Genomic DNA, 23,927 nt, shown 5'->3' on the forward strand with positions numbered 1-23,927 from the left:
AGCTTTAGTCTTATTTGCTCCAATGAAAAGTTGCGCCCCTAAGTATTTATCCGAGGTGGACGCATTCTTAACTTTAAGGGAGCGCATGATAAGACGCTTGAATTTCGGATGAGAATTCTTGGAGTAGAAGATATTAGATTTCTTGTAATTGATCATTTGACCTGATGACACACTAAAAGTATTAAGAATATCCTTAAGGATATGGATATTATCTAGAGAATTACGGCCGAAGATTATGCAATCATCAGCAAAGAGGAAATGCGAAATCTTGAGACTAGGATTATTAGTTGGGAATCCAGTAAAGGTTTCAGATCCGCGTTCTGCTACAATCATTCTACTCAGTCCTTTTCTTTGCTTTTGCTAACATGCCTAGTTGCCTACAATATATTTATATAATAATACGAATGTTCTTAGCAGTGGCGGACCCAGAAACTTTTTGTTGTGGGGGCACTTTTAGTTAGACCGAAAATCGTCCAAATTTTTTAATGTGATGTGAAAGCGAGTAATTTATGCACATTACCGTTACATTCGAATCCAATTCAGCCACTATTGTCTTGTGAATTATTTTGATTGAAATCGATATAAATATCATACACATTCGAATTATATATAAAGAGGTTAAGGAAAGAGGGTAGGCAAACTCATTTTAGAAAAATAGTCAGAAAATAACACACACACACACATATATATATATGTGTGTGTGTGTTTAAGAAAATGAAATAAAAAGAAAGCATAAGAATGACATGGAGAAAAATAGCTCTAACAATGTTAATGGGAGTCATTGAATTTACAATGTAAAAAGACTAAAAAGTGAATTGATCAGTAAATAGGGGCCAAAATGAAGAAATATAGGGCTAGAAGCACAACTAATTACAAACTAGGGGGCATATCCTAATTTACTTATTGGAAAGCTACAAAAAAAAGGTTGAAGCCGGTGGGATTCGAACATGGGTCAAGGAGACGGACAGCTTGGGGTGCTACCAACACGCTAAGTGTTGTTTCATGAAAGATAGCAGGAGTTGATTTTATATAATCGTTACAACTCCATTAGGAACCGACCCTAAACCATGAGCCCGTGGGGGCATGTGACCCCACGGGTCCCTACGTGGGGCCGCCCCTGGTTCTTAGTACTTTATTAATGAAACTGACAAATATGAGGTGGAGAGAATAATTAATTATAAGGAAACTGTATCTAAAAAGAATCAGCGCCATATTGCTCGTCTTACGAATGTTTACTTTTATAGATATCTACATACTTGTACGTTGTGGTGAAATTCATATTTATGAATGATTATATATAGTCATATCTCTCTATTCAAAGAAGATTTTAGTGTGTCAGTTATCTAAAGAAATCAAAGTACAGATCACAAACTCCATCCGCTGATTTAGAAAAAGAGAAATGCTATAATAGCACTTAATGTTGCCCACGAGACTTACTCAACTCGTTGATGGTACAATTGGTATCTTAATTTGGCTTTAGATATATGATTTTTCCAAAAAATACTTGATAAAAATATGTGGTTTAGAAGATATCACGTAAGCTTTTATGTCATTCTCTATGGATTTCTTGTCAGAGCAATTTCAAAATCATCATATACAAGTTACTTTTTTTCCTACTAAACATTAAATTTAATGTTTAAATTGTCAGATAGAGCCTAAATATTTAAATTTTAGATAATGTTTAACCAAAAGGCCTTTTTACTCTGTGTCTGTCGTTTCTTAACTTAAAAGTAATTAAATTTTTGGGCTCGCGTGGCGGGGTTTTAGTGCGGGCATCCAACGGGGCTTCCCAGCACATGAGGCTCAAGCATAGAGTTGACTTATAATTCTTCAATAAAAAAAATTATAATCCTTTTTTGCATCCCAAAAGGATGGGCGACTATATTATGTATCATATCCCTGTGATTCAATTCATTTACTACGCTCTTGCATCCAACCTGCTCTGCCTTTACCTATCCTCACAAGGGAACCATTTAATCATCTATATACGGTATGTACTCCGTTCACATGGGGGGTTGTTCAACTCCTTTACTAAAGATCTTGCACTCAGACTGTCTTCACTGTTTCATATCTTAATGGTTTACCACCTTTAAATTAGCGCGAGATTCAATGTTCTACCATGACTCCAATGTGTGGCGAAGTGCTATGGGTCTGGCTTTATTCAACCTCTAATTACCTGCTTATGTGGGTGGGTAGCTAGCAGGAGTTCGAGTGGGTTGACGTGGCAGACTAGAATTGGCATGCTAAGAATGTGGGCTTAAGCAAACACAACATTCTTATTGGGCCTGCTACGCATGTTGGGGTTGTTAGGCGAGGAGGTTTTAGTGGGCTTCCTCGTTAAGCTAATCGGGTTGTTAGCGGGACAACCTCTTTGTTGTATTCGGGTGGGTGCACGAACTAAGGCCCAGGTTCAATCTTTGTTGACGTGAAGTCCATATGTCATTTTTGGATTTTTGGATTTTTTGCCAATGTAGTTTGTCCCAAGAATCAAATGTATCACGAGAGTACGAAACACATTGACGTCAGGTATCACTTTATCAAGAGCGTGATTGAACAAGGGAAGATCACGATGAAGAAGGTTTCTACGACAGAGAATCCAATGGATATGCTGACCAAGGCAGTTACAACTTTCAAGTTTAAGCATTGCTTAGACTTGATTGGGATTTCCAAATGTTAGCCCTACCAGGACTGGAGCGATGATGGCTCAGAGGCGATGAGCTATGATGGTGGAGATGAAATAATTAACAAATACAGATTGAGATGAAATAATGATATATATTCTAGAAAAAAATTAATATAGGAAATAAGATGTATCCATTTCTTTAACCACCTTGACTGCAGGAAGGCCACTTCAAGCTTTCGGTGGAACTGTCACCGACAACTGATTACGAGACGAAGTACATGTCTCGGGTGCCTTATGCAAATGCAATAGGTAGCATTATGTATGCTATCGTATGCACAAGGCCTGATATTTCACATGTTGTTAGTGTAGTAAGCAGATACATGGGCAGACCTGAGAGAGGTCATTGGCACACTGTGAAATGGATACTGCGATATCTGGGAGGAACTGCGGAGCTTGGTCTGGTTTACGACAAAAGGGCTGACACTTCTGGTTCGATAGTTGGATTTGTAGATTCAGATTTTTCAAGCGATCTTGATAGGAAGAGGTCGTTGACAGGCTATACGTTCACACTCTGCGGAAGGCGGTTAGTTGGAGAGCAGTGCTGCAGTCGGTAGTAGCTCTATCTACAACGGAAGCTAAGTACATGGCAGCAATAGAGGCGGTGAAGGAGGCAATATGGCTGAGTGGTTTAGTTCGGGATTTGGGCCTGAAGCAGGAGGTGACAGAGGTCTACTGCGACAATCAGAGTGCTATTCATTTGACCAAAAATCAAATGTATCACGAGAGAACTAAACACATTGACTTCAGGTATCACTTTATCAAGGGCGTGATTGAACAAGGGAAGATCACGATGAAGAAGGTTTCTACGACAGAGAATCCAGCGGATATGCTGACCAAGGAAGTTACAACTTTCAAGTTTAAGCATTGCTTAGACTTGGTTGGGATTTCCAGATGTGAGCCCTACCGGGGCTGGAGCGACGATGGCTCAGAGGCGCTGAGCTATGATGGTGGCAGATCTAAGTCAAGAGGAGCATATTCAAGTCAAGGTGGAGATGGAATAATTAACAAATACAAATTGAGATGAAATAATGATATATATTCTAGAAAAATTAATATAGGAAATAATGATATATATTTTAGAAAAAAATTAATATAGGAAAAAAATTAATATAGAAAAAAATTAATATAGGAAATTTGATGCATACTGTCACAAAGACCCCACAGCAGAATGGGGTGGCGGAACGTATGAACGAAACTCTATTGGAACGAGCTCGTTGTATGCTTTCGAATACAGGGCTCCGGAGGTGTTCTTGGCTGAAGCAGTGAACACGACAGCGTATCTGGTAAATATTGCACCCTGTACATCTATTGAATGTAAAACTCCTAATGAGGTGTGTTCTGGTTATCCTGCTAAGTATGAAAACTTGAGGATCTTTGGTTGTCCGGCTTATGCACATGTTAAAGAAGGTAAACTTGATCTGAGGGCTAAGAAATGTATATTTCTTTGGTGTGGGCCTCGAGTTAAGGGTTATCTGTTGTAGAATTCGGATAGAAAATCGAAGAAGTTTCTCATAAGTAGAGATGTTACTTTTGATGAGTTAGCCATGGTAACTCAGAAGGTAACGCTTTAGATGCTCGAGAGGGTGTTGGTAAACAGGTGGAGCAGGAAGATCATAGGGAACAGGTGGAGCTTGAGATAGACCACCTTTTTTAGCATGAGAAATCCGCATGGAATGTAAGAGTTCTTGGTGATGATTATGTTGTCAAGAATTTGACGGTCGGGAACAAAGACATTCTGAGTCCAACTTATGCAATTCTCTAGGAATGGGCGAAGGCGATTAGCTGTGATTTTTGTGATGAACTTATATAATGTATTGCATAAAGCAATCGGGCGAAAGTCTGTGGCTCTGGAGGGAGATCTGATCTTAGGGATGAACGCTATAGTGGTATTATTAAGAGAAGGTTCGAAAGTACCTGTAGAAAAGATATCTTAAATCTGACTTACGAATGCTGCTCCCAATATGTCCCAATTATGTTGGTAGAAGTGACATGGTAATCCGTCAGGTTCAGGACTCTTGGATGCGTTCATGTTCATTACCACTTGCTTAATTTCCTCCTCATTTGGTATACTAGAAATGGTAACCAGATCTTTAGCCGAGATGACTTTATTGTTGGGTTTTACACCCTTATACTAATGTCAATGGCGGAAATAAGACATCTAATGTCTACAGTAGTATTCCCAGGATCACATGCATAAGCCCATAATAATACTAAGTAAAACTAGAAGATGAATACCAAATTTGCTAGTTTTTCCCTCGAACCTTTCCAATTGCCTTTGAGAAGACCAAGAGCTTCAAACGTAGCTCCTATACTTGGGACACGAGCAATCAATTTGATCTCCCACCTTGTTGTTAGCTAGCACACCAATGGTGGTTGGAAGAAGAACACCTTTCTTCTTTGACTAGATAGATAGTAATAGGAATTAGCTCACTTTCTCCTCTCTACTTGATGTGGTAGAGTAAGAAAGCTTAGAGATAAATCTCACACCTTATTCACTTCCCTAAGAGTGTTTATATAGAACCCTATTAAGAATACACCTCCTTTTAGTTTTCCTAAAACACCATTTAGAATAAGATTTAGGAAAATTATCGAAAATATCAACTAGTTGATATTTTCTCAATTCCCTAAGGAGATGACGTCCAAACCCAGCTAAAATTGGCAGATTTAATGTTCATAACATAAGAAAACGTCCCTTCAAAAATCAGCCCAATCCGAGCCCTAAAAGTGCCCGAATCGGTTTAGGCCCAAAACCTCATTTTGGGCCTTTTGTACTATCTTTGCCTAATTTCTCTTTAGGCCTATAAGATATATTTATGGTGCATTCCCATTATTATATCTCACTCCCACTAGTCATATCCTAGATCAAATTGACACTCTTATGTGTAACCCGTCGTAGGATCCAGTCGAAGTTAGCCTCGAATTACTTCGTAATTCGACGATCGTGGTTGGTTTCTAGCTTAAACTCCACGACCCCTAAATCAACCGGACTTGATGATCTTCTCCATCAATTGTCCTAGCAGACAAATTTGTCGCATTGCCACCTTGGTCGAAGGACATCTCCTTCAACTCCTTCAGACTCCCAGTTGGACTTAGAAGAAATGCAATGCTCGATTCTCGTGTCAATTTAGTATCCCATCAGATACGTCACGTCATCCAGACTTTCTTGATATCCGAGTACAACTGTAAAAGACAAACGATTAACTCCTAATCCGTTTGAGCGTGGTCACGCATTTTTCAGTTGCTACTCATCAAGTGGCCTTGAGACACTTTGTACCTAATGTGATTAGGATGACACAATCCATTCTTGCGCTCCCACTTAACTTCATGTCTATCCTGTCCTTTCCAGTATCCGCCTTTATAACCTCCTTTTATGGCGCGGCGTTTAACGGAACCAAAGTCGGACATTCCTTACATAAGATGAGTGGAGCACTCATGTTTTTAGGAATCTCTCCAATTGTCTTTTATGAGAAGTATTTTGACGTTTCATCACGAGTGATGTACTTCTCACATCAAGGGTTATCCAGTGTATGACCTTTTACACACCCATGTAGTCGAATTGAATACTCCTATTCTATAGCCCATGAAACTGCGTTATCTCATCAACATCCCGTGTTAGTCTTCCTTAATCGTTGTTGTCCATGCAACAACCTCGACTAGGGAGATGATAATAAATATTTGAAGTTCACTTAATAGGGTTTCATTCATCAGATCACGTATCTGACAAACCTATTCGCAATGCTTTATTATCTGTGGACTGTCGTTTAAGTACTAAACCAAACTTAGACGACTATGAAATAATTAACTTTAAACTTGATCTGTAAATTTGAGCCTCTTCCATAAAACTCATTTTTACCCGCTCAATTTACTTGTCAAGGTCTATTCTAAATGTACCCCATGCCTTTAGACTTGTGTATGAGTCTCATACTTTGTCTTAAGTGACAGTTTAGTTTGACTACCGATGTAGTCCGTTTTAAACTTTGCTAATTATCGATTAATTTGAAGTTGCTATCTTCAACCTTGATAATTTCTAGTAACCTTTACTAGAGTTAAGGCTTTTAACTCTCATGTAGTATTTGCAACAATTCCCGGCCTAAACACTTTTAGCCTACTTTCCTTCCATTTCTGGAAGTTTGCTACGATGACTTGTTTCAACTCTTGTACTACTTCATCCTTTAGCGGTCTAGGATGTTATAAGTAGTGTTTCGGTTTTCCAATCCAAATTTGGATGTCTAAATGCTAATCATGTCCAACATGATTGACTTTATGTTTTCAAACATAAGTGTCTCTCTCATGCGTGCTTGCTCATCGGTGTCTTTTCAGACTCCGGGTTTTGCAACGCTCTTCGTCATGAGTTTTTGGGTTGAAATTCTTTTAGACTTTTCGAGTCTTAGATTTTCGATTTTGGATCTCAAGCGTCTCAGCGTAATGAGTCTTTCTAATCCTATCATCTTTCATGATCTACGCTTATAGACCTTTAGATGTCCAAAATAGCATTTTATCCTTGTGTGTGGTCCTTTTTTTGAGTCAGTACGTTTACTGTTACACAACATCTTATGTCGTACTCAATTATGTACTCTGCATACGGACCCGGAAGGTTTGTTGCTCCCACTTACCTTCTTGAAGTACGTGATTCAAGAATTTCTTCATTCCTCAGGGATCAAAACCATTTTGATTGCCTTTATGAATCAAAGATTCTGACTCTTGCGTGCTTTAATCCGTCGATGGATTCTTTAAGCATGCGTATGGACATAACTGGACTGGGTAAATCCAATTCCTTTTGTCTAGTTTCGGGAAACTCGAATGTTTCCATCCTTCTCAGTTTTCTATTCTAGAAAACTAATTTAGGTCTTCCGTTGACTTAAATTATCAAGCTACATGTCTTGATGAGATATGGATTCCATGATGATTTTTGGTTTCTAGCCAAAATCTAGAGTCAGTTTCCGTCTCTACGCAGGTCTTTTATCTCTTCAGAAATAACCTTTATCTTTTGAATCTTTGAGATTTTACTTTTGACCTTTTAGGGCTTTTGAACAACAATTTGGAATATTCTCAACTACTTCGAGATTTTTCCTTTAGAGACACTTTCAACTACTTTGAGAGTTCTCTTGCGAATTACATTCGCTTTTGTGCGGTAGGTTTTAAGATCCAATCTCCACCTTGTCCTTTTTCCGAGGAACCGCGGTTTACTGTCTTTTAACAGTTTTGTTGCTCTTGGTCGAACTTAATCGGCCTGTACAATTTTCATAATTGTTTTTCATGACTCTTCATGATTTTTCTCATGATCGAATTAATTCGACTTGTACTTTTCTCCCACTTATTCTTGTAATAATTAGTACTTTTCTCCCAGAATACTAGGTATGCTAATTAATATAAGAATACTATCATGAGCAACAAACACTTTTGTTCTCTTGATCGGTTGTGGAAAAAGCCCAAATTTCTTCTAAAGAAATTGCGTCAGACTTTAGCTAAATTTTGTAACGTTTTTACAAGCTTAGCTGTTAGACGGATTTTCGGTAAATTTGTAGGAAGCTATGTCTAGACTTAGTGGATTTTGGAAGATAGGGTTTGATTCGTGTTATTTCATCTTTATCCCTTTTGGACATTCCAAATTTGGATATGTTAGAAATACACCGACGATCAACCATCTTTTTCTGACTCAAGACCTTCTTTCTTGTCAGTCGATTCATTGCTTCTTTAAGCATTCTTGGTTATTTTGGACATACCGTCCTCATCCTTCTTTGATTTGGATGAACCTGTTTATGAGAGTCATAAGTCTCTTTGCAGGTTTAACCAAGTTTAGAATCTTTTGGTATGTATTGTTAAATTAGCACTTTATAACATCTCAATATAGAAATAAACTTCTTTATTGATTCTCCATAATACTTAGTACAGAGATGATGTTAAAACTAGAAAAACACTTAATCTAGATTAGTGCCTAAAGTAGACTCCGATCCCTTTCAGCATCCTTAGCAGTCTAGGCTTCTGCTCCCTCTTGGATCTTGTCTCCTTTAGCCAAATACTCAGTTCCCAGCTGCACCTGTACATTCACAATAATAAGGCATTTTAGGTATCCAATACCATATTGGGAATTTTACAGTATTTGAAAAATTAACTGTTAATACCTGAACCGGAAACTACCATTCCGTTCTTCTTGTTCACCTGGAACTTAGGGCAGTTTCTCTTCCAGTGGCCCTTGCCATCACAGTAGAAACATTTGGTGTCAGAAGGAGGACCTTTGTCTTTAGGTTTGGCAACTCGTTTGCCTTTTCCTTTTGACGCAGTTTTCTTCTTCTGTTTCCCACCTTTCTTGAAACCCTTGTCCTTTTGTACCATAAGAACATCCTTTTTATTCTCCACTATTGCTACATCCTTTTCGGTCGTTAGAAGCATGATATGAAGTTCCTCCAATGTCTTGTCCCATCCATTCATGTTGTAGTTCATCTTAAACTGGTTGAAACCACTATGGAGGGAATGGAGGATAGTATCGGTAGCCGTCTGTTGGCTATAAGGAAAACCCATTTTGGCGAGCTTGCCAATGAGCCTGATCATGTGACGAACATGAGGCCCTACTGGTTTTCCTTTCTCGAGGTGCATGTCCATAAGTGCTTCAGAGGTTTCAAACCTCTACAATCTCGACTGTTTCTGGAATATTTCTCGAAGTTGTCGAATAATGGAGCAAGCATCCATGTCTATGAACTGCTCTTGAAGAGTTGGTTCCATGGTTGCTAGCATCAAGCACGTTACTGGCTCTGCCTTCTTCCGAATACTCTTTTCATTATCTTTCTCTTCTTGAGTCGAAGTAGCATCCAATACAGAAATTGGAGTTTCTAGTACACTTTGCTTGCCTTCCATCCTGAGAACTATTCCCAGATTCCTCTCCCAGTCGAGGAAGTTATGCTCATTTAACTTCTCCTTCTCGAGGAGTGAGCGGAAGTTGAAATTCTCTTTTGTCATCTTAATTCTACATAAAGAAATGACAAAGTTTTAAAACTCGTTATCGTTTTTGAAAAACATTAGTTTTCACACATAATTCAATATAAAATCGTCCCCGATTGAATAAGTGATTCCAAGACCCCAGTTCTTCGGAGTAAAGCGGACTAGGGCCCTACCCTTTGACTCCGTCGTTCTAGGTGAGTGAACTTACTTCACTGATCACACCCTTATGACTCTTGGTTGATAGATTTCATTGATGAATGACTAATCTATCATTTTGCCTCGAGTATCCAGAACTCTTTTGCTGATCTCGTTGAGTAGAACAATTTAGACATGTAGGCCTCTTCTATAGACCTACCCGCATTGTCCCAAGGTAGAGGACGTACTCTGCGAAGGCCGACCCACCTTCCTCGAACAAGGGCGCAAAGGGTGTCTTAATCTGGACAGGCACTTTACACAAGATTACTTTTAGGGACTTTCGCTAGTCTGGCGTTTGTTATAGTGAACCATCTAGCCTAACTAACATCCACGACATAAAGCGTAAATAAGTAAGTAAATGCGCGCGAGAAAGTAAATCAAGCAGACATGGATCCTAGTATGGCCCCTAACCTAGAAGATCTAATCTCCTTTGGTTTTTTTCTTGTTTCGCCTTTTGGTTCGTCTTAGATCGCCATCTTTGAACCTCTATTGATTTCTCCCACTCGCCTTTGGATTCCTTCCTCGAGCTTCTTCAATGGACTAATTGACCCTAAACTCTAATTACAAGACTCTAACGATTCGCAGATCGTATAAACTTGAAATTAAAATTAATTACAAAGCATGCACTCATCCGTGCTTAAAACAAGAATAAAAAATAAATCTATGGCCATACTAGTTTCCCGCATTCACATCATATGCATTCATATAATATATCAAGGCTAAGAATTATATATGCATGATGATCTTGGGAGATACTTTTGTCGACATCATATGTCACATTACGGACCTTAAGTCTAAATTCGAAGAATTCGACTAATGGTGCGTTCCGGATTTATCTGTTATGATTTCTAAAATCAATTTTAAGAAAAACTCCGTTTTGGGCTCGAGAAAGCCCGGTCAATTTCGAGTAAAAATTGGTTCGATTCTTAATGATTTCATAAATCAATTTAAAGAGAAACCCGTTTTGGCCTTCCGGATGGCCCAGATTAATTTTGGAATTATTTGGTTGGAATCGGAAGAAAATTTGGCAAAAACTCCCACTCGAATGATGGTCCGATTTCATGGTTCGAAAAGCCTCGAAAAAGCCCGGGTCAATTTCTAGACATCTATCAAGGCACTACCCACAAACGCATAGTAGGAGCTCAAAGAAGCATCTTTATAAATCTTTGCTTTCGCCTCTAAGTTGTTCATGTTAGAAACTCAAACTCAAGAGGCGGAATTAAATTTGTGTACAGAAGCGTGTTATTACCTGTGAATTTAGTTGGGTCGGCTTTGTTCTCACTAACACTTTCTTTGAACCCTAAAATCAGCGTAATATAAGTCTGAATCAGTTACATTGATTTCTCCCAAGTTTAACTAAAACCCGAAAAGCCAAAATGGTAGTAAAACAACACAACGATAACTCAAATCACACTAAACCCTAAGAGGTCAAAATTCAACAAAAACGTAGAGAGTAGGAGAAACAAATCAGCAAACATATAGAGTAACAAAGTATTTACCTGGGAAAGTTGCAATGAAGGAAGAATTTATACTGAACCCTAACACGCAAAAAAATTCACCAAAATTTTAGAGAGAAAGTGGCAAAAAAATTTAGCAAACTAGAGAGATAAAAGTGAAAACATTGGAGATTAGTTTGTAAGACTAACCATTAGACCTGTTAGATCAGTAAGATATTAAATAATGATATAATGAACTTAAGAACTCATGTTAGAAACACAAACTCAAGAGGCAAAATTAAATTTAAGTATAAAAGTTGTATTGGCGAAACCCAAACAATTGACAGTGATTACCTGCAACTCAATTAAGTTGAGTCAATAGCAATAAAAATCTATATGATCTATATAAGGCAAAATATTTTGACAAAATGTAGAGAGTCAAAATACCCAAGCTAATCTCAAATCACACGAACTTACCTGAAAGGCAAAATTTAGACATAATATATTTCAGCAAAATATAATTAGAAAAAACTAAAACCCTAAGGCCATGTTTGGCGGACGGGAATGGAATGTGATTCCCGGGAATCACATTCCCGTAACACGATTCCTGGGAATCAGATCATTCAGTTTGATGTTTGGTTTGGCCAGGAATAAGAATTCGATTCCTGATAGATTCCTAACTTGGTGTTTGGTTCGTGTAGGAATCGGAATATAATTTTTTGTAAAATTCCTATTATATCCTTAAACTACATAAATAAAACGTCAATTTTATTATATACTTTAATCTGTATTATTTATTCAAAATTGCAGATATGAAATAGTAACATGACACACCAATTAAATAGTATTTAAAATGCCAACAACCTTTGGTTGGAGTCGTAAAAGGTATAATCTTCCACTTCGGAGGTCAAAGGTTCGAGGGACGCTGACCATTTTAAAAAAAATTATTTAAAATAAATAAAGGTCATGGCTAAATTATTTTCTTTTTAAACATTATGAAATCGATTGTAATGAAAAAAGAACAAGAGAATAGGGAAAAAACTAGAGAGGGAGAAAGAGTTACATTTGAGCGAGAGAAAGTATTGCTATGGTGGTGGATAACCATAGGTTTTTAATTTTTTTAGTTGTGATATTGTGTGGAGGACGATTTTAATAATAGTCATTCTAATATTTTATTAAGGATAATTTGGTCTATAAATATTAAAACAAAGCATTCCCGGGAATGGGAATCACAAACCCACCCCCCTCCCTGGGTTTGCTATTACCCCATTTTGAGATAATCCTATTCCCCCAGGATTGTGATTCCCAGGAATCACATTCCATTCCCACGCGATTCCCGCGCGCCAAACATGGCCTAAAGTAGGTACAAATATGGTTACCAACCAAAGTCAGCAAAATCTAAGCTCAAATCGCATTGATTCACCTAATAACCAATTTGAATAAGATAGTCTAAATAAAATTACCTAAATGTGGAAAGAGCCAAGAATGAAGGAGGAAGAGAGGAAAGATGATGGTGATGGGAGAGGAATAAGAACAATATCTAATTTTTTAAAAAGGTCGTGGGTGATGGAATTATGCTGGTGACCCTAGCCAATGAAAACATCATAAGTGGTGGTCGAAGTTTGGGGCAACAAAATAAGTTTCACCAAAAATTTGTAACCCACAAAATTTTTTTGTTACACCAAGGTGGCAACCAAAATTGATTAAAAATTTGAGTTCTGTTAGAGAACACGGTCCCACCACCACTCGGTCATACCACATGGACCGAGTGGATCCGATTGTATTTCAATATATTAGGAGATCTTATATCTATCAGATAAGCATTAGTTAGTTTTGTATTTATCAAACTCCATGTACTATTATAAATAGGCAACCCATGTAACAATTATCAATACAACTGAAAGTGTTAATTTGTAAACTCTATATTGCTTAAAGCTTTCGGTTTCTCCCTCTCCCTCTCGTTCATCTCTCTCGGTTACTCAACCATAAACAAAGAGGTTCAAGCCTCTTCACATGGTATCAGAGCCGTTTTTTTTTAAGAACAATGACTTCCGCTGAAACTTCTGAAACAGTTCAAACTTCTACTCATATCTCTGGTGGCCCGTTTGATGTTCACCACTCGGATTCACCTACCACCATTATTATCACGCCTCTCCTGACAGGCGATAATTACTCCTCATGGTCTCGAGGAATGATCAAAGCTCTACGAGCTAAAGATAAGTTAGGATTCGTTAATGGGGCGATTTCTAAACCCACCGATCCTAACGAATTACACCTTTGAGAACGTTGTAACGACTTGGTTTCTAGTTGGCTTGTCAATTCAGTTGACCCATCTTTACGTTCTTCTATACTTTACGATGACAATGCTTCGGATGTATGGAAGAACCTTTATGATAGGTTTCATCAAACCAACGCTCCAAAAGTGTTTCAACTTAAGAGAGCAATTTCGAATCTCAAACAAGAAGGTTGTGATGTTTCAACCTACTTCACTAATCTTAAAGCACTCCAGGACGAACTCAACTCCTTGATGATTACTGAACCATGTATTTGTGGACATGGACGCTCTTTGATTGATTGTACCAATCAAGATAGAGCGATGGAATTCCTTCAAGGTCTTCATGACCGGTTTTCGGCTATTCGTAGCCAAATTTTACTCATGGAACCGCTTCCATCACTCCTTCGCATTCACTCACTCATTAAGCAAGAGGAGGTTCAGCAAAACCTTCTCAATCCTGTGCAAACAATGAACGAAGCTGCTGCCCTAGCTATTGGTTCAACCGAGAATCAATCCAACCGTTTTGATCGACCCGATCGTTCTCGTTCTAAACGACCTCGACCATTCTGTGAGAATTGCAAAACACATGGTCATCATATATCAACATGCTATCAAATCCATGGCTTTCCTCCTCATTACAATCAACGAAGTCGACCACGTCCTCGTTCGGATCCCATGGCAGCCTCGGTTGGTGATTCAAACCCACAAGGGGTGCCTACAGCGACATCACTTACAGCTGAACAGTACCAATCTGTTTTAGCTCTATTGGACCAGTCCAAGCAATCTTCTAAGTCGGCTTCTACAGGCACCACCACTCACCACATTAACCTTACAGGTAAGCCCTTTCTATCTTTCGGTCCTACCCCTTGGGTTATAGATTCGGGAGCCGCGAAACACATATGTTCATCTCTCTCCCGTTTCTCTAATTACTCGGTTGCTCCGCCGGATTATTATGTTCGACTCCCCGATGGTACTCGGGTTCGCGTACTTCACATTGGTTCCGTATATTTTTCCGACACCTTTTATTTACATGATGTCCTTCATATACCATCCTTCAAATTTAATCTTCTTTCTATTTCTCAAATCTCAAAATCTCTTAGTTGTACAATCTTGTTTGATCTTGATTAGTGTCTTTTTCAGGACAAAGCAACGAAGAAGAAGATTGGGCATGGTAGTCTTCACGAAGATCTCTACTTCCTTCGCACGGAGCGTCCTATTTTTTCCGTTTCTAGTCTAGTTACAAAGAGTCCTAGTAGTAGTTCTTATGAGATTTGGCATTGGCGTCTTGGTCACCCTTCTCTGTCTCGTTTTAAGTATTTCAATTCCAAACTTTCTTGTATGAATTTTAATTTTATTTTGAATAAAGTACCGTGCGATATTTGCCCTTTATCTAAACAATGTCGTTTGCCGTTTCCTTCTCGTATTTCTTCTTCTTCTAAATTATTTGAATTAGTTCATATGGACATATGGGGACCTTTTCCCGTTCCTTCCAAATCTGGATGTCGTTTTTTTCTAACCATAGTTGACGATTTCTCTCGTTGTACATGGTTATACCTTATGAGTTCTAAATCAGAAGCACCTCAATTAATTATAAATTTTTTTAATTACGTCTCCAATCACTTTCAATCGACAATCCAAACCATTCGTTCTGACAATGGATTGGAATTCACAAATCACAAACTACAACAATGGTTCAACCACAAAGGTATCCTTCATCAACGTAGTTGTACGTATACACCGCAACAAAACGGTGTAGTTGAACGTAAGCATCGCCATATCCTCGAAGTAGCACGTTCCTTGCGTTTACAAGCTCACCTTCCACTCTCTTTTTGGGGAGAGTGTGTTTTGACTGCAATTTATCTTATTAATAAATTGCCGACGCCAATTCTCCGCGGCTTATCTCCCCATGAAGTATTGTTAGGATCTCCTCCGGATCTCTCTCATCTTCGGGTTTTCGGTTGCCTATGCTATGCTAGAATACCTCTAGTCAAAACCAAGATGGACCCACGAGCTTCGGCTGGTATCTTCGTCGGTTATCCTAAAGATCAAAAAGGTTACCGTATTTATGATCTCACCACTCGACGTATATTCACTTCACGAGACGTGACCTTTCATGAGGATCGTTTTCCAATGGCGACGAAAAGCTCGGTACAGTCGTTACCAAGTGACGGCCCACGACCATTCCTTTCTATCTCGGATAATCCGACTTTCGATTACCCATTGTCTTCTCATCAGTCCCGATCGACTGATCCCGGCTCGGCTGGTCGCGATACTCCACTGATGGTTCCGACAGAGGGAGCGCCTCCAGATAATGGTCTTACGACCCAGTCCACTAGTGGGCCTATACCGGGAGCGCCTCCAGCAAACTGTTCAGGTGCAAATCCGTCTGGGGTGCCTTCAGAAAATCCCATTACAGAACCCACTTCGTCTTCCGACCATTCCTCGGGCGCGCTTCCAGCAACCCCCTTAGTCACAGACTCTGCTGGGGTGCCTTTAGAACACCCAGAACCCGAATGATCTTCGTCTGTCCCTCTGGTTGTTCCCACCAGTCCTGTACAAGGCCGTCCCACTAGGGATCGAAAACCCCCGGCCCATTTAAAAGACTATGTCTGTTCCACAACCAAACCGGTTGCATACCCTCTTGAGAGATATTTTTCAATTAACTCATTCTCTTCCTCTCATCAATCCTTCCTTTCTTCGGTTCTCACAACAACCGAACCCACATCTTTTAAACAAGCTATGAAATCCCCCCTTTGGAGGGAGGCAATGAAACAAGAGATCTTGGCTTTGGAAACCAATAACACTTGGTCTATCACTCCACTCCCACCGGGAAAACGCCCAATTGGATGCAAATGGGTATATAAAGTGAAATTCAAATCTGACGGGTCTGTTGAGCGTTACAAAGCCCGTCTAGTAGCTAAAGGCTACACTCAAATTGAGGGATTGGATTACACCGATACATTCGCTCCGGTAGCCAAGTTGGTTACTGTAAGAGTTCTTCTTTCCATTGCAGCCATTAAGAATTGGCCACTTCATCAACTTGACGTCAACAACGCCTTTCTTCAAGGCGACCTTAATGAGGAAGTATATATGAAACTTCCACCCGGTTTTTCACCTGAGGGGGAGTCAAAAATCTGTCGTCTCCAAAAATCGCTATATGGCCTTAAACAGGCATCTAGACAATGGTTTTCAAAATTCTCATCTGTCCTTCTCACTAAAGGCTTCACTCAATCTAAAAGTGATTACTCCCTCTTCACTTACAATTCACAGTCTACTCAAATTTTTGTCCTAGTATACGTTGATGACATTGTCATCACAGGTTACAATGAGATTGCAATTTCTAAACTAAAAATATTCCTCGACAACACCTTTTCTCTCAAGGACCTAGGCCGCCTACAATATTTTCTCGGCATAGAAGTCTCCCGTTCAAAACAAGGAATATTTTTGTGTCAACGCAAGTACGCCCTTGACATTCTCAAAGACTCGGGCCTCACAGCTTCTCGACCCTCTGACTTCCCAATGGAGCAGAAACTTCGCCTAAGTCCAACTGATGGAGAGCCTTTAGCTGACCCATCCGTCTATCGTCGTCTAATCGGTCGTCTCCTTTACTTAACTGTCACAGGACCAGATATCACATTTGCAGTAAACAATTTAAGTCAGTTTATGCAAACACCCAGTTCGCTTCACTTAGAAGCATGCACATCGAGTCCTTAGATATCTAAAAGGATCCCTAGATAAGGGAATATTTCTATCAGCACACAGCTCACTCGAAATCACAGGTTACTGTGACTCGGACTGGGCTGGGTGCCCTTCCACTCGTCGGTCTACAACCGGATATTTCACAATGTTGGGTTCAAGCCCACTATCCTGGAAATCAAAAAAGCAACCTACAGTTGCTAAGTCATCAGCAGAGGCAGAATATCGGGCTCTTGCTATTCTTACATGTGAGCTTCAGTGGCTCAAATACCTTCTACTCGATTTTGGTATAGATCACAAGAACTCGATGACAGTATACTGTGACAATCGGGCAGCGCTTCACATCGCCGAAAATCCTGTCTTCCACGAACGTACTAAACACATAGAGATTGATTGCCATATCGTCCGTGAGAAGATCAAAGACAACGTTATTGCTACACGCTTCACTTCTACAGACAATCAGTTGGCAGACATTTTTACAAAGCCCCTTGGAGCAGAGCCGTTCAACAACATCATTGGCAAGTTAGGCGTTATTTCCATTCCCGCTCTAACTTGAGGGGGAGTGTTAGAGGACACGGTCCCACCACCACTCGGTCATACCACATGGACCGAGTGGATCCGATTGTATTTCAATATATTAGGAGATCTTATATCTATCAGATAAGCATTAGTTAGTTTTGTATTTATCAAACTCCATGTACTATTATAAATAGGCAACCCATGTAACAATTATCAATACAACTGAAAGTGTTAATTTGTAAACTCTATATTGCTTAAAGCTTTCGGTTTCTCCCTCTCCCTCTCGTTCATCTCTCTCGGTTACTCAACCATAAACAAAGAGGTTCAAGCCTCTTCACAAGTTCGGAACATAATTGTACAATAGGTGTACGCACCTCAAATACTTACATAGTATAGGACCACATTTTTTTTTTATTCGCTTTGGGGCTACCAAAAAGTCAGGGTCGCCTTGTATTAGTCTAATTGTTTTAATGCAGTAACGAATTTTTGTTTAATTATTAGATTTTCTTTTGAGAATTCGACTACGATCTATGTTAGTCGTTACAAGGCATTGATACATCATGAAGCCGCCTAATTTATTACAACATCTACTTTATTTAAGCCCGACATTTTTGCCCCTAATTTTTATCTTCCTCTCACCTCATCCCACACATTCCGGCCACTGCACATTCTGGTCACCATCTTCGTCTCTCACATCCCCTCTCTCTCTCTCACATCCTATCTCTCTTTCTCTATCTATTTCGCTTCTTGTATCTTCCTCCTTATTTCCCTTTCTTTCACTCTCTACAGACTATCTTCTTCAACTCGGATTTTCCTGAGTCATGGCTGCAGCAGGGAAGCAGATCTGCCATTTATATGGAATAAGACTTTTAAGTGAAAGTCACAATACGATAATCACAATACCAAAATACCAAAATCAAAATCATACTCTAGAAAAACTAGAGTATGTGCTTCTGGCTTATTCTCCGGTAACTTGAAGAGGTTAGTTTCTATGTTTTCTTTAGTTTCATACTAGATTTGGGGGTTTTCTTATTTGACTTGTAATTACAGTAAGAAGTGCAAGATTTTATTATAAATTTGTGAAGAACAGTCAATATTTTTGGATTTAGGGTTACTCTGTTTTCTTTCTTATCTTCATGGGCAATTTGAGAGGTTGAAAGAATGTAGGGTGAACGTTGTTGGGGGAGGGGAATTAGAAAGGACTGAGGATAATTAAGTTCTGGATTTTGGTTATGAAGGGGATATGAATGGCTGGTAGGAGAGAATTAGGGTTTTCAAAAGCAAATGCTTGCGTTCTAACCAAGATAGTTTCTTGAGTACCAATGATATACGCAATGGCAAACTCACTGTTTATAGTCAAAATAATAAGTCTTCTAACCCTTGTAGCTACGATGATTATGATGATTTTGGATGAAATGATTATGATAAGAGTTCTTTTTCTCCTCATGGGAACGATGAAAATAATAGCAACTGCATTGTGATTTCGAAGATTGTGTTTAATGACAATGTTTCTGATTTGGAAGTAAGGTTTGTTGGGATAAGAGAAATGGTAACAAGAATTTGCTCGGCCAATGAAAGCTTTAGTCAGAAGATATCTAGGATATGTTGTGCTTGGTTGGGGAAAGAAAGTTCTGAAAGTGTTAATCCAGAGTATGATTTCGGTATTGTGACTTTCACTTATAAGTACAAGAAAAATTTCGGTCAGAGAATGTGGGGTGCTCTGAATGTGTGGTGGTCGGAATTATTGATGGCTGGAATTTGTAGGGATGAGGTGAGGGAAGATGAAGATTAGGGGCAAGAGACAAGTTCGTAACTTTTTGGGTCAACAAATAAATATATCCCATAAGTGATGCAGGCGCATAGGCGTGTGGGCCCACGTCCACGCGTGCCCACACCCTATTAAGTCATAATAGTAATTTATTTAGTAGAAGAGAAGTTACTTTAATTTGATATTCCTTTATTTTAAAGTTTCAATGTTTGAGTAGTTTATTATTTTAGGAATCCTAGTTTGAGTCTATCTAGGAAGGTTTATTATCTTATAAAAGGGGATCTAGTCTATGTTATTATTCACCTTGAAGAGAAAATCAATTGAAGTTAATAAGAATTTAAGTTTAGTTTATCGTTTTCTTTAATCGTTCTTAGTTTATATTATTATTCCGCTGCGTCTACATCAAGTGGTATCTAGAGCCATTTTTTTTAACCAATCACAATGGTTAATTCTACCGTTCCTACTCCAACAATCAAAGAGAAGACACCAACTTTTGCCTCCGAATGGGATAACATCAACAAGAAGTTATCCTCGGTAACAAATTTGGAAGAGGCTTTCGAAACTTTCAAGAAGGTAACCATGGAAAAATTCGATCAAGTCAACGATTCGATCATGAAGCTATCTAAACAACTCGAAGGCATATGTAAGTCTCCCTCTTTTACCTCTACTCCTTCTTCCACTACTTCCACTCAAGCATCATTATCACTTCCAACCATAACACCAACTTCAAATTCCCTACTTGGACAACCTAACACAACCCCGATTAACATCAACCCTACACCACCACTATCACCGGTTTTCCCACTAACATACATAAACCCTTCAACCTCCATGGTCGATATTGTTGAAAGAAATTTTCTTCATAAAATAAATACTAGTTTTTCAATGAGGGATGAAGAGAAATTCGTTGAGATAAATAAAGAAGAAGAGGTCCAATTAAATAACACAAGCTCCGGCAATTTATTTGATCCGTATATAATTTCGAGAGAAGAATTAGTTGTTTCGAATCACAAAATTCTTCCACATCAAATTGTGTCGTCATTGGTGTTACCTCCTCATTATCATGAACTTATTACAACTTTTAAGTTGTCTTCGTGGAACCAATTGGAATATACCGATCACGTCTTCGATACAATGTCCCTTGATGGGGTTTCACCTACTCGATTCTTTCCATTCAAGGAAGAAATTAATAGGACACCGGTTCTTGCTTCACAAAATACTTCTACTACAAAATTAAATTTTTGTGATATACTGGCTAAGGTGGTTCCAAACGTGACAATTTGTGATGAAGTTTTGGTTTATAAGCTTCACGAAGATGAACGTGGGAAAATATCTAAAGTTTTGGTCCATTTTTGTCTTCTTCGAATTTTCAGGAACTTTCGTGAAAAATGGGAACTAAGGATCGGTATGGCGAAATTCATCGTATGCGGTTGCATCAAATTGTTTTCTTCATCGAAAAGGTTCGGGACGAACCTTCTGGGGAACAGGGTGCTGATGCAGGCGCATAGGCGTGTGGGCCCACGTCCACGCGTGCCCACACCCTATTAAGTCATAATAGTAATTTATTTAGTAGAAGAGAAGTTACTTTAATTTGATATTCCTTTATTTTAAAGTTTCTATGTTTGAGTAGTTTATTATTTTAGGAATCCTAGTTTGAGTCTATCTAGGAAGGTTTATTATCTTATAAAAGGAGATCTAGTCTATGTTATTATTCACCTTGAAGAGAAAATCAATTGAAGTTAATAAGAATTTAAGTTTAGTTTATCGTTTTCTTTAATCGTTCTTAGTTTATATTATTATTCCGCTGCGTCTACATCAATAAGTCTATTTGGATTGACCAAGTCTTTATGCCCCAGAATTATTTATAGTCTAAATTACATTGGATAAATTTTGATGGCAAACTGATTCCACCGAGAATCGATCCTACGATCCCATGGACTTAAGAGGGGTGTCCAACCATTGTACCAAAAGCTGGTAGACGTTTAATTATTAAATTTAAATAGTGGATTAAAAGCTTGCGATTGAGCTAAATAGTGTTTGAAATATAGGAGAGCCCCTCCAAAATTAGATCTCAAATTCAGAGAAGATTCGGGGTTCCCTAGAGATGCTTTAGGGTTTGTTGAGGAGGGAGAAGAGAGAAAAGTAGAGAGGAAAAAATAATCAATTGCGCTTAAGAGGGTGCTTGATTTTTTGCACTGATTAAGTGATTTTCACTTAATAAATGCGGGCCCGCAATTTTAACCCGTTTTTTTTCACTTAATAAGTGAATATCACTTCTAAGTGGTGCCAAAGCAAGTGCAAAAAAGTAATTTGGGGCTTATTTTTTTGCACTAACTTTTCTAAGTGCTAAAAATGACAAAAAAGACCTAAACAAGACTTACAATTACAAATACCTATTACTACCTAATACCCTATATATCTAATTCAAGACAAAATCGTGTGATTCAAAAGTACTAGAACTTCCGTAGAAGTAAATTTTAGAGAGAGAAAAAGAGTTTTAGGACATTAAAACATAAAAAAAGACCTACCTATTCATAACATAAAACCCTAAAGTTTTATTCAGCAAAGGGGAGTTAGCGATACCCCCTCCCCATCGTGCAAGACATTCTAAAGAGACAAAAGAATTCTAGAGAGTTTTTAAGTAAGGTCCATAAGTTTTTTTTATCGTTCATTGTTTGATTAGTTTATCGTTTCATGGTTATTTATTTGTATTCGTTATAATTTTGTTTATACTAAATAAATTATGTTATTGGTTAATATAGTATTATTTTTGTTTTATGCTATATGATCGATCATCATTGTTTTGCATTATTCGTTGATTAATATAAAAATAAGTTTGGTTCGTCAAAAAAAGTAATATGATTTTTTGCTATCCATTCTTTATGTTTACTTTTTTTTTTTCATTGTTCGTTGACTAATGTAATTTTTATGGCACACAAAAAAACTCATTACAAACTTTGGTAAACAAAATATGTTTTCGCCATTAATACTTTAATATAAGGGTCCATGGGTTTTAGGCCCAAAATAATATCCAAAAAGAGAATAGGGTCCAAGCTTCCCAGAAAAAGGGGATATTGGTCCTTTTCAATTTTGGACCCTAATATTAGATAAAACAATTTTCGCCAATATCCCAAATCAATTTCCGCATTTTTTCGTAAAATCCAGACCAAATATTATGCAACACCAAAATTACTGTGATTTAGGTTTCAAATAAGGAAACGATTTTATTACTTTCTTTCTATTACTTCAAAATTAGAAAACAAATCTCTTTTTCTCTTTGTTCGAAAAAACGAACGATTTTATTAAAGATGTTTTATACAATACATTATATGCAATTTTTAATAAATGATGAAAATTGTTAGTCTTATGAGGAACATTCTTTGAAATTTCATTTGAAAAACAAGTAATGTGTTTTTAACTTCTTATTTTTGTTTCCTTCTCAATAGTTCTGGGTATGCATGCACACAGATTTGTACAAGAAGAGCCCAAAACATGCTGATAAATACATCAAGGCTTATGAGATGGTCAGTTGATGACCTCATGGATGGGATGGAGAAAGATCTGGCATGTCTTGAACCAGAAAAGATATATATATTGATGCAATCAGTACATGTTATTTATTAGAAATAACACATATTGATTGAATTTTTTTCACCTAAATATATTGTCCATTGTAAATAATGTATATTGTTTAATACAAAATACATTTTGGTACTATTTTTCTTTAAAATATTATATAAATAATATTTTTCATCTTACACTGAATATATTCGTTAATGTTATTCATTTGATATAGGTAAGTGATGGAGTTGTTGATGAAGAAAGTGAACAAGAAATAAATTTGTTGAAGTAGGTTGTTTATGATTTAACTCGCGATTGAAGTTCAATATCTCCATTATATGCATACGAATTGCATCCAACATCGTTGTGATAGGAAGTACCGTAGCATGTGGAATCTGGTTGTTGAATGACTCTGATAGTTGTGAAGATATAGCAGTGTTCCTATGTAACAATAATAGATTAAGAACTTGTTCAGGATTCATCTTAAATGTGCACAAGTAGATAAATTATGATATGTCTACTAGAAATAATGTTTTCTTATTCATAAATAATGTATAATTTATGAATAATTCTCTGTAATTAGAAAACTGTCTAGATTGAATTATACGCCTTTCAAATGTAAAATAACACGCATAATGTTTAATAAAATAGACATAATGTTTGGTAAAAGATTTATAATTTGAAACCTGTTACCATTGTATGGTACTGAAACCTTCATCTAGTACAAAAGTTGTAGATCGAAATAATGAAAACAACGGTTCTATCAATCGAAATCCAAAACATAAAAGTAATGAAAAGATAAAAAGAACACGGAGATAATGATAGATCGAAGACAATGAAATGTAACCACGGATTTAA

The 23,927-nt window shown here is 37.8% G+C and overlaps 1 protein-coding gene across 1 annotated transcript; it reads left to right on the forward strand.

The window, feature by feature from the left end:
• Nucleotides 1–13,294: 13,294 nt before the first annotated feature.
• On the forward strand, nt 13,295–16,042 carry LOC147564446 (uncharacterized). Its single transcript, XM_086632359.1, has 3 exons — nt 13,295–13,470; nt 13,558–14,360; nt 15,048–16,042. Exons 1-3 carry the CDS (start codon nt 13,295–13,297, stop codon nt 16,040–16,042), a joined length of 1,974 nt encoding a protein of 657 aa, XP_086488485.1.
• Nucleotides 16,043–23,927: the final 7,885 nt, after the last annotated feature.

The sequence above is a fragment of the Eschscholzia californica genome, unplaced genomic scaffold (genome assembly GCF_041429995.1).
Source record: "Eschscholzia californica isolate CP2 unplaced genomic scaffold, dmEscCali1.0.p SCAF_1, whole genome shotgun sequence".
NCBI classification, from domain to species: Eukaryota; Viridiplantae; Streptophyta; class Magnoliopsida; order Ranunculales; family Papaveraceae; genus Eschscholzia; species Eschscholzia californica.